The 12,049-nt window shown below is 46.7% G+C and overlaps 1 protein-coding gene and 1 long non-coding RNA gene across 2 annotated transcripts in view; one reads left to right on the top strand and one right to left on the bottom strand.

The window, feature by feature from the left end:
* Positions 1-712: 712 nt before the first annotated feature.
* The window catches only part of LOC124025150, a 30,648-nt gene continuing 19,311 nt past the window's right edge, over positions 713-12,049 (bottom strand). Inside the window, exon 4 of the long non-coding RNA XR_006837159.1 lies at positions 713-1,300. This is a non-coding gene — a long non-coding RNA (uncharacterized LOC124025150). The remainder of the gene's footprint in view (positions 1,301-12,049) is intronic.
* On the top strand, positions 4,958-6,788 carry LOC124025149 (E3 ubiquitin-protein ligase TRIM63-like). Its single transcript, XM_046338815.1, has one exon. The coding sequence runs from the start codon at positions 5,135-5,137 to the stop codon at positions 6,212-6,214; it is 1,080 nt and encodes a 359-aa protein (XP_046194771.1). The 5' UTR covers positions 4,958-5,134; the 3' UTR covers positions 6,215-6,788.

Genomic DNA, 12,049 nt, shown 5'->3' with positions numbered 1-12,049 from the left:
ATCCTGTTCCTGCCCATATTGGTAGTCCTGTGCCTGGGCTGAGGCCTAGGATCCTGTTGCTGACCATATTGGTAGTCCTGTGCCTGGGCTGAGGCCTAGGATCCTGTTGCTGCCCATATTGGTAGTCCTGTGCCTGGGCTGAGGCCTAGGATCCTGTTGCTGCCCATATTGGTAGTCCTGTGCCTGGGCTGAGGCCTAGGATCCTGTTCCTGCCCATATTGGTAGTCCTGTGCCTGGGCTGAGGCCTAGGATCCTGTTCCTGCCCATATTGGTAGTCCTGTGCCTGGGCTGAGGCCTAGGATCCTGTTCCTGCCCATATTGGTAGTCCTGTGCCTGGGCTGAGGCCTAGGATCCTGTTCCTGCCCATATTGGTAGTCCTGTGCCTGGGCTGAGGCCTAGGATCCTGTTGCTGCCCATATTGGTAGTCCTGTGCCTGGGCTGAGGCCTAGGATCCTGTTCCTGCCCATATTGGTAGTCCTGTGCCTGGGCTGAGGCCTAGGATCCTGTTGCTGCCCACATTGGCAGTCCTGTGCCTGGGCTGAGGCCTAGGATCCTGTTCCTGCCCATATTGGTAGTCCTGTGCCTGGGCTGAGGCCTAGGATCCTGTTCTTGCCCATATTGGTAGTCCTGTGCCTAGGCTGAGGCCTAGGATCCTGTTGCTGCCCATATTGGTAGTCCTGTGCCTGGGCTGAGGCCTAGGATCCTGTTCCTGCCCATATTGGTAGTCCTGTGCCTGGGCTGGGGCCTAGGATCCTGTTGCTGCCCATATTGGTAGTCCTGTGCCTGGGCTGAGGCCTAGGATCCTGTTGCTGCCCATATTGGTAGTCCTGTGCCTGGGCTGAGGCCTAGGATCCTGTTGCTGCCCATATTGGTAGTCCTGTGCCTGGGCTGAGGCCTAGGATCTTAATTTGATCCAGTTTGCTACAGCAGGAAAATAATCTTGCCTCAACAGGAAATGTGAATTATTATGTGAATGACAATTAATGGACATTCTTTGTAGGGGCTGATACATTTTTCATTGGGGCGAATCAAGTCTGACATATTAAAGTGGAAATCACAAACTTTACAATCTTTTTCAAACCTCAAAATACACTATAGGTTTGCATTTCCTTCTGTACAGGAACATTCTCAAAACAAAAGTGTGATCAAATGAAGATCCTCTGCCAGTAGGTCCTGGGCCTCCTTCAGCCACTTATCCTCCCCACGTCAGTCCCCATCATTGTGTTTCCACACACAACAGCACAATGGATCATTCATTTTGTCAGGGCTCTGACACGGCGATGGGACAGCTGATATGTATCTGAGTGGCACCACAGAGGAAACATACATTTCATTGTTTATCTTTGATTGTCACAAGAACACAAACATCCTCTCAGCTTACTGAGTCTCATTGGATATGTCATTGTTCCATAGGGGGGGAAACAAATTCATTTAGTTTCCAAACAACTGACATTTAAGGGTGTGTTTGTTTATGTGTCTGCATCTGTCTGTCTCTGTGCATATGTCTGTGTGGAAAAAAGTAGTCAGTCTCTCAGACCCAGTCACGCATCATGCCAGTAAGGCGGTCAATGCTACAACTTGTCTCATCAGATAAATAAATGGTAAGGTTCGCCATCTAGTGGTTCGTTTCATGACTGACTATTTACCTTGGTAACCCGGGACACACTGATGATGTCATAGAAGAGTTGACACAATGTTTTTAGCAATGTGTACATAAGGCTCTCATGACACACTGTTAAAGCAACTGTCAACTAATCGAGTAGTTGTCCACCGCATTCAACAGTTGGTCCTGGGTTCCCAGATAAAACAAATAGAATTTAGTGATAAAGTGATCAACAAGAAACAGAAACAAACACAAACAACAACAACATGCATATTACATAACCACATTCTCGGTCTAGCCTGGAGTTTGTTCTGTTTCATCCATATACGTTTGGATTCCAGGCTAGGTTTCATTATTAGTGCCAGTCAGTGGAGGCTGGTGGAAGGAGCTATAGGAGGACGGACTCATTGTAATGGATAGAATGGAATCGATGGAATGGAGTCAAACATGTGGTTTCCAAACTTTTGATGTGTTTGATACCGTTCCATGTATTCCATTCCAGACATTACAATGAGCCCGTCCTCCCGTAGCTCCTCCCTCCCTCATCCACTGGTGCCAGTGGCCTTGGCCTGTGATGCGCCTGCTGACATTTTGAGGAGTGTGACCCTTCACCCCGCCACTGGTCTCCTGGAACCACACATGTATATCTCTCTGAAGTACACTGTCTACCCTGTCTGCTCCCTTCCACCAGTCCCATAGCACCACCCACTGCAGGACCAGGCAGCACATGACTCTGTCTCTCAACATTACTGGAAGGGCTGGGACAGGCAGGTTCAGAGAAGTCTTGCATCACCACAACCTCATGCGTTTGTTGTGGTACTCTAGGGATGCTGGAGTGGTCAGTTACATGGCTGTTGATATACTCAAACTGTGAATGTATATTTTATGAGTGTTTTCTGGGGTGAACAGATGAAAGGATGGATGATCTATTCATGATTCAACATCAAATGTTGTGTACTAGAAAGCACCATTCAGTGATGATATCATATGCACAAGATAATAAGGAAGGTGTGATATCGGGCACAGCATCCACAGGTGAGCTATCTGGGCTACAGGTGAACTAAACTACAGTACCTGTGAACCAGTGCAGGTAGAGATGACAGTCAGTATACTGTGTGTCTGTCCTAAACTACAGTACCTGTGAACCAGTGCAGGTAGAGATGACAGTCAGTATACTGTGTGTCTGTCCTAAACTACAGTACCTGTGAACCAGTGCAGGTAGAGATGACCGTCAGTATACTGTGTGTCTGTCCTAAACTACAGTACCTGTGAACCAGTGCAGATAGGGATGACAGTCAGTATACTGTGTGTCTGTCCTAAACTACAGTACCTGTGAACCAGTGCAGATAGAGATGACAGTCAGTATGCTGTGTGTCTGTCCTAAACTACAGTACCTGTGAACCAGTGCAGGTAGAGATGACCGTCAGTATACTGTGTGTCTGTCCTAAACTACAGTACCTGTGAACCAGTGCAGGTAGGGATGACAGTCAGTATACTGTGTGTCTGTCCTAAACTACAGTACCTGTGAACCAGTGCAGGTAGGGATGACCGTCAGTATACTGTGTGTCTGTCCTAAACTACAGTACCTGTGAACCAGTGTAGGTAGGGATGACAGTCAGTATACTGTGTGTCTGTCCTAAACTACAGTACCTGTGAACCAGTGCAGGTAGGGATGACAGTCAGTATACTGTGTGTCTGTCCTAAACTACAGTACCTGTGAACCAGTGCAGGTAGAGATGACAGTCAGTATACTGTGTGTCTGTCCTAAACTACAGTACCTGTGAACCAGTGCAGGTAGGGATGACAGTCAGTATACTGTGTGTCTGTCCTAAACTACAGACGATTGGCCCCATCTTCTTCTCTACGCCATATCCAGCATGTTGACATGATTACACCCACGTGACTAATGTCCCCCTACACCTCCAACGTGGCACAACCTGACACAACACTCCTCCATGGTGGAAATGTTTGGGATACCACCCCTGCAACCAAGCCCATGTGCATGAGTACACCCCCCTGTGTACAGCACCTGTTATTTTGTTGTTGCTGGTTTTCAGAGCGGCTCAATGAGTACCATGGATGTTCTTTGTTGTGGTGTGTGATGTGGACAGTGTTGCACAAGCTGCTGTGATCACCCGGACTGGGTCGACCGTGTCCTACTGGGGTGTCAATGAGGGCACATAACTTTTAATGTTTACAACCCCAAACTTTCCAGAGTTGTGCAACACACACAACACACACACACACACACACACACACACACACACACACACACACACACACACACACACACACACACACACACACACACACACACACACACACACACACACACACACACACACACACACACACACACACACACACACACACACACACACACACACACACACACACACACACACACACACACACACACACAATCTGTCTTTTAGGCTATGCAGGGGTACAGGGTAAAGGAAGAGGGGGAGGGGAACCTGGCAGAGGATAGGACATGACATTCTATTTCTATAATGTGTACTACCAGCTCAGTCACTCTTCTCTGTAGACATATAGTAGAGCAATATGGCACATTCTACCTGCTCTATTACAAACTATGTGGATTCTACAACTTGTGTTCATTCTATTTCTATAATGTGTACTACCAGCTCAGTCACTCTTCTCTGTAGACATATAGTAGAGCAATATGGCACATTCTACCTGCTCTATTACAAACTATGTGGATTCTACAACTTGTGTTCATTCTATTTCTACGTTGTTTAATCTGTCAAATCTGTATTTTTTCTGTCAGCCACGGATTACATTTACAGTCTGCTAGAGCATCTTCAAGAAAACCAGCATGTTTACAATTTCTCTGTATAACAGCAGAATGTGGACATGTTTATGTTATTACTAATCTCCATTAACCCAGAAGCATAATTTGGTCAGATGCTTATTTTTATGTTGACGTAGTCTGTCCACGAGAGATGAATTTATAACATACCTGATGTCTGGCTATGAGAAGGCATATGCATTACGTCTGACCTATTTCTGCAGAGGCCGAAAGGGGTCAATCTAAGATGTAAACAGATGTGAACGACCCTAATCGTGTTTTGTGGTGTGGTGGGTGACCTGTTGTTATTGGGGGTTGTTTGGCCAGTTGTCTATTGATTTAGCCCCTCCCACAGAAAGAGAGAGAGAGGGGGAGGGCGGGACGGTGGGTGTTGCTAAGTATGACGTGCCGGGGCCAGAAGGGGTTAATTATCTCAGAATTGAGCCTTGCAAACAAGCAAAGGGTGGGACCCGTGCCTCAGACCGCGTGGAGGCTCGGGTGTCACGGCCAGCCCAGCAGTATAAATTGTCAGCTGTGGCCCGGAGAGTGGCTAGATCAAAATAAACCAAGTGGAGAAAGCAGTCACTATACCAGACTGCAACAGAAGGAGAGACAGACAGAGAAAGAGCCACACCACCTAAGACAAAGCGCCTAGGCCACCCACTCAGAACATTAAGGACTTATACCTTGTAAGAACAGAGAAACACATCTATCCAGACATGGATATCCAGACCGGCCAGGTGACGCACCAGCCCAGCCCCAGGGAGAGCCTGGAGAGCCAGCTGAGCTGCCCCATCTGCCTGGAGATGTTCCAGAAGCCCGTAGTCATCCTGCCCTGCCAACACAACCTGTGCCGCGGCTGCGCCAGCGACCTCTACGACTCCCGCAACCCTTACCACTACTCCGGGGGCATCTTCCGCTGCCCCACCTGCCGCTTCGAGGTCGTCCTGGACCGCCACGGCGTCTACGGCCTTCAGAGGAACCTGCTAGTGGAGAACATCATTGATATCTACAAGCAGCAGCCGGAGAGCGGCGGCGGAGAAGTAGGAAGTAACGTTGCAGACCCACCGCTGAAGGACAAAGACACCAAGGAGCCCATGTGTACGGAGCACGAGGACGAGCGCATTAATATTTACTGTGTGACCTGCCAGACGCCCACCTGCTCCATGTGCAAAGTGTTCGGCCAGCACAAGGACTGTGAGGTGTCACCCCTGCAGAGCATCTACGATACCCAGAAGGCCGAGCTGCGGAACGCCGTAGATCTCCTTGCGGCGGGTAACAGCTGTGTCCAGGCCGTGATGGCTCAGATGGAGGACACATGCAAGAGCATCGAGGAGAACAGCCAGCTTCAGAAGAGACGTCTGGGGGAGAGCTTCGACTTGCTCTATGCCATCCTGGAGGAACGTAAGGGCCAGCTCCTGGAAAAGATCACCCAGGAGGAGGAGAGGAAGCTGGGGTTGCTGAGGTCCCTGGTGGAGAGGTACACGGAGCAGCTCCAGGCTAGTATCAACCTAAAGGAGAAGGCGGCCCAGACCATGGAGAAGGGCAATGCAGCCGAGTTCCTGATTAGTGGGAAGGAGCTGATTGCACAGGCCAAAGAGGCAGCTAAAGGCTCCAACTTAGAAAGGCCCGAGCCTGGGTTCGAGAACATGGAGCACCTTACACTGTGCACAGAAGAAGTGGAGGTCATCTTGTACCAAATGGGCTTTGGACTGGGGGATGATGATGATGATGATGTGGTGACAGAGGAAGAAGAAGGGGAGGAGGAAGAAGAAGAGGAGGAAGAAGAGGAGGAATAGTAAAACTCTAACTCAAGACTGTATTAGAAGTACTGTATTATTGCAGTTGAGGAGAGGTTTGGGCTAAGAGATAAGGATTGGTTTGATGAACAAGCTGCTTTTTAGAAAGAGTAACTAGTTATTTATCAACTAGTTATAACTAGGATATTCACTGTGGTGAATACACAATTTAGAGCCAAGGTGGAAAGTGCAATTCTGAAAAGTAGATTTTTTCACTAACAAAATGCAACATTTTGTTTAGACTTGTTCTTTTTTTTATACTTTTGTATTTCTCCGTTTAACCGGTACTGTTTGTTGATATCTACTGAAATCTCATGGAAATAACTAAGTTTACACTTGAACTCTTTTCACATAATGTACATTGCTCAAGTCTAGACTAGATTGAAAAATAAAATCAAAAAATATAGCAAAGCATTATTCATGTTGTGTATAATAATATATCGTTGTCTGTCAAACTATTGAAAACTTGAATTGCTGCAAAATGCACTTAATTCACTTGGTGTTGTTTTTTTAACACAACTGTAATTTTTCTAATGTAATTAACAGTTTAAATAAATAAAGTGTTGTGGAAATACTTTGCTCGTCCTGTCAATATCCCACACCTCACCGACAGGGCTTTATTTAGATCTACACATTTACATGGCTCATGAATTTAGACCGTAGCCTTACTTAGTGTTCTTGCTAGTGAAAAATAGGGTCTATTTTTACAGGGCTAGAATGGGAGAGGTGGTGAAGGGCCTTAAAGGTCTGGAATAGATCAGTGTAGGGTGGGTAGAGGATTGGTGGGGGTCTCATGTTTCCCTCTCTGACCTAGCCTCTTTTCCACTTGTCTTGATCATTCCAGTTGCTGTCTGACTCTGTCTGGTATGCCTATAGGTCAGAGGTCAAGCCTGATACCATTATCGGACATGAATGGAAAATAAAAGGGGTAGCAGCAGCACTTCACACAAACGGTCTGCGAGTCGAGACCACTTTGACCAGGGGTTATTTCTGATGGACAACGTACATGTTAAGCTGGTCACATGAATCCTTTGGTACATGCTCTGCATGCTAGTGCGATGACAATGTATTGAGTCAATAGGAGATGTTTGTGGTTTCGAAGCAATGTACTGTAATCCGTTATCACTGTGGATCCTCTTCTGCAGATCGTCTATAAAACGATGACTTCAAATGATAGACGATGTTTAATCCATTCGCCATTCAACACCAACGACACATTTCTCTACAGTACAGTTCCCAGCGTGTGAATAGACTTGTGGGTCGTTCCATTTGACTCCAATCCCTTTTTGACACAGCCCTTTAGTTTGGATGTAACTTCCCAGACATATTTACCCCTGTTAGAAGTGTCCGAAAGGGGCCTTTTGAACCAGAATGACTCAACATTTAGGAGATAGAGGTGCTTGAAGTTGAGCCATTTTGCAGACGCCTCCCTACCATGAGACATCCATGTCTATATTCTAGAGTCTACTGTGTCTCAACCGATGACTGGAACAACACAAACACATCAGATGACGTAAAATAGGATCTAAGCTACAACATGAAAATGAAAAGAATCGGAGTTTACGTGTTTTTAGATATTTGATGTTAAAGGAAAAATCATTTTAATAAAAACATTGTTTTTTAAAGAAAATTATTACATTTTTTGACAACCCTGTTTGTAAGCTTTTAAATTATATTAAACTCAACAGTTTATATTTTCCAGTGATGAAGACATGGATGTCTCATGGCATAGTGGAGTATGAGACATGAGTCAACTTTGAGCACCTCTTATCTCCTAAATGCTTTGGCATTCAGGTCTGAAAGTTGCAAATATGTAGAGAAAATTGAGTTCAAATCAAAAAGGGTGCAGTCAAAAAGTGATTGAAATCAAATGGAACGACCCTTTTATGTAAGTAGCTGACATCAACATCAACAGCAGTGAAACTGTGTGGAACCAAAGCCTGTATCACCATCTCTAGTGGAACTAGAATTCATTTCTCTGACGTTGGTAGGGCTGTATCTTTATGGGAACGACCTGACTGCCCTCTGCTCTGGAGCCATCCATCTGACTGCTATCAGCCTCTCACTGACCCTGTGGTGCTGGTGAAGAACTGATAAAGACAGTCAACAGGCTGTCAGGCTGCACTCACTGAGAGAGCACAGAAACCTCACCACCACTCACTGAGAGAGCACAGAAACCTCACCACCACCACTCACTGAGAGAGCACAGAAACCTCACCACCACCACCACTCACTGAGAGAGCACAGAAACCTCACCACCACCACTCACTGAGAGAGCACAGACACCTCACCACCACCACTCACTGAGAGAGCACAGACACCTCACCACCACTCACTGAGAGAGCACAGAAACCTCACCACCACTCACTGAGAGAGCACAGAAACCTCACCACCACTCACTGAGAGAGCACAGAAACCTCACCACCACCACTCACTGAGAGAGCACAGACACCTCACCACCACTCACTGAGAGAGCACAGAGCACAGAAACCTCACCACCACCACTCACTGAGAGAGCACAGACACCTCACCACCACTCACTGAGAGAGCACAGAAACCTCACCACCACTCACTGAGAGAGCACAGAAACCTCACCACCACCACTCACTGAGAGAGCACAGAAACCTCACCGCCACTCACTGAGAGAGCACAGAAACCTCACCACCACTCACTGAGAGAGCACAGAAACCTCACCACCACCACTCACTGAGAGAGCACAGACACCTCACCACCACTCACTGAGAGAGCACAGAGCACAGAAACCTCACCACCACCACTCACTGAGAGAGCACAGACACCTCACCACCACTCACTGAGAGAGCACAGAGCACAGAAACCTCACCACCACTCACTGAGAGAGCACAGAAACCTCACCACCACTCACTGAGAGAGCACAGAAACCTCACCACCACCACTCACTGAGAGAGCACAGACACCTCACCACCACTCACTGAGAGAGCACAGAGCACAGAAACCTCACCACCACTCACTGAGAGAGCACAGAAACCTCACCACCACCACTCACTGAGAGAGCACAGACACCTCACCACCACTCACTGAGAGAGCACAGAAACCTCACCACCACTCACTGAGAGCACAGAAACCTCACCACCACCACTCACTGAGAGAGCACAGAAACCCCACCACCACCACTCACTGAGAGAGCACAGAAACCTCACCACCACTCACTGAGAGAGCACAGAAACCTCACCACCACTCACTGAGAGAGCACAGAAACCTCACCGCCACTCACTGAGAGAGCACAGAAACCTCACCACCACTCACTGAGAGAGCACAGAAACCTCACCACCACCACTCACTGAGACAGCACAGAAACCTCACCACCACTCACTGAGAGAGCACAGAAACCTCACCACCACCACTCACTGAGACAGCACAGAGCACAGAAACCTCACCACCACTCACTGAGAGAGCACAGAAACCTCACCACCACTCACTGAGAGAGCACAGAAACCTCACCACCATCACTCACTGAGAGCACAGAAACCTCACCACCACCACTCACTGAGAGAGCACAGAGCACAGAAACCTCACCACCACTCACTGAGAGAGCACAGAAACCTCACCACCACTCACTGAGAGAGCACAGAAACCTCACCACCACTCACTGAGAGAGCACAGAGACCTCACCACCACTCACTGAGAGAGCACAGAAACCTCACCACCACTCACTGAGAGAGCACAGAAACCTCACCACCACTCACTGAGAGAGCACAGAAACCTCACCACCACTCACTGAGAGAGCACAGAAACCTCACCACCACACTGAGAGAGCACAGAAACCTCACCACCACTCACTGAGAGAGCACAGAAACCTCACCACCACCACTCACTGAGAGCACAGAAACCTCACCGCCACTCACTGTAGTGACTGTACAGTACCAGCCAATGTAGGCAGAGCCCAGAACCCCCCCCCACCACCATCACCACCACCACAACCACTCTACTCTACCATGCAGCTACCGAGCCAGGAGGCACACAGTGTTATGTAGGGAACCAAATATTTTGTGTGTTGCCGCTGGCTAGCAGTTTATGTTAAATGTCTGTCACCAAAGACTATGTACGGTTAGTTATGTCCTACCACATTAGACTGCAGGCTACTGTAAAACAACCCATACTGTCCTACCATATTAGACTGCAGGCTACTGTAAAACAACCCATACTGTCCTACCATATTAGACTGCAGGCTACTGTAAAACAACCCATACTGTCCTACCATATTAGACTGCAGGCTACTGTAAAACAACCCATACTGTCCTACCATATTAGACTGCAGGCTACTGTAAAACAACCCATACTGTCCTACCATATTAGACTGCAGGCTACTGTAAAACAACCCATACTGTCCTACCATATTAGACTGCAGGCTACTGTAAAACAACCCATACTGTCCTACCATATTAGACTGCAGGCTACTGTAAAACAACCCATACTGTCCTACCATATTAGACTGCAGGCTACTGTAAAACAACCCATACTGTCCTACCATATTAGACTGCAGGCTACTGTAAAACAACCCATACTGTCCTACCATATTAGACTGCAGGCTACTGTAAAACAACCCATACTGTTCTGCCGTATTAGACTGCAGGCTACTGTAAAACAACCCATACTGTCCTACCATATTAGACTGCAGGCTACTGTAAAACAACCCATAATGTCCTACTGTATTAGACGGTAGTCTACTGTAAAAAAAAAAGAACTGTACTACCGTATAAGACTAAAGTCTACTGTAAACCAACCCATACAGTCCTACTGTATTAGATGTTAGGCTTCTGTAAAACAACCCATACTATACTGCCATATTTGATGGTGGGCAAAAAAAGACATACTGTCCTACCGTATTATACAGTAGACTACTGTAAAACAACCCATACTGTTTTACCGTATTAGATGGTAAGCTACTGTAAAACAACCCATACTGTATTACCGTATTATACAGTAGACTACTGTAAAACAACCCATATATTGTGTATTAGACAGTAGGCTACTGTAAAGCAACCCATACTGTAATACAGTATCATATGTAGGCTACTTAAACAAACCCATGCTTTACTCTCATATTACATGGTAGGCTACCGTAAAACAACTCATACTGTACTAGACGGTAGGTTACTGTAAAACAACCCATACTGTACTAGACGGTAGGTTACTGTAAAACAACCCATACTGTACTAACATATTAGACGGTAGTCTAATGTAAAACAAGCTAGACATGACGAAGGCGACGGCTGCGTTTCCTGACTCTGCAAACAAAACTTCACACATCTGTCTTCAAGCTTCTACTCTTTAGACCACTCAGCCCAGGCAGAGTGTGAATGTGAACTGACTGTATGGAATTTAGATCAGCTGGAATTGTACACCATAACTTGTCAAAGTAATAATAATAATAATAATATATGCCATTTAGCAGACGCTTTTATCCAAAGCGACTTACAGTCATGTGTGCATACATTAGCATTGACATGATCTGAGATGATAAGTATATTTGAGATGGTGGTGTATTCTTGGCTCTCTGCCACGTCCAGGTGGTCAGTTATAGACCTATGGAAACCTGCCAACGTGTGCAATGCCTATAGCTGTATGAAGCCTATAGGTCTCACGTGTCTGGTATGTGAGAGTGCATGGCCTAGGGCCTAGGGCCTCATATTACAGACGGTGTATGTGGATGTACAGTGAGGGCCACGACAGGCACCAGACAATGTGGTCCTGTCAATCTCAATCTAATGCAGTGTACAGCATGGTTTACATAGGAGAGGAAAAGTCGTTTTGCTGTTATATCATCGTACAAATGCAAATTTGTTACAGCTCACC

Source organism: Oncorhynchus gorbuscha, unplaced genomic scaffold (assembly GCF_021184085.1).
Source record: "Oncorhynchus gorbuscha isolate QuinsamMale2020 ecotype Even-year unplaced genomic scaffold, OgorEven_v1.0 Un_scaffold_2204, whole genome shotgun sequence".
NCBI classification, from domain to species: Eukaryota; Metazoa; Chordata; class Actinopteri; order Salmoniformes; family Salmonidae; genus Oncorhynchus; species Oncorhynchus gorbuscha.
This window is presented reverse-complemented; position numbering and strand designations above follow the sequence as displayed.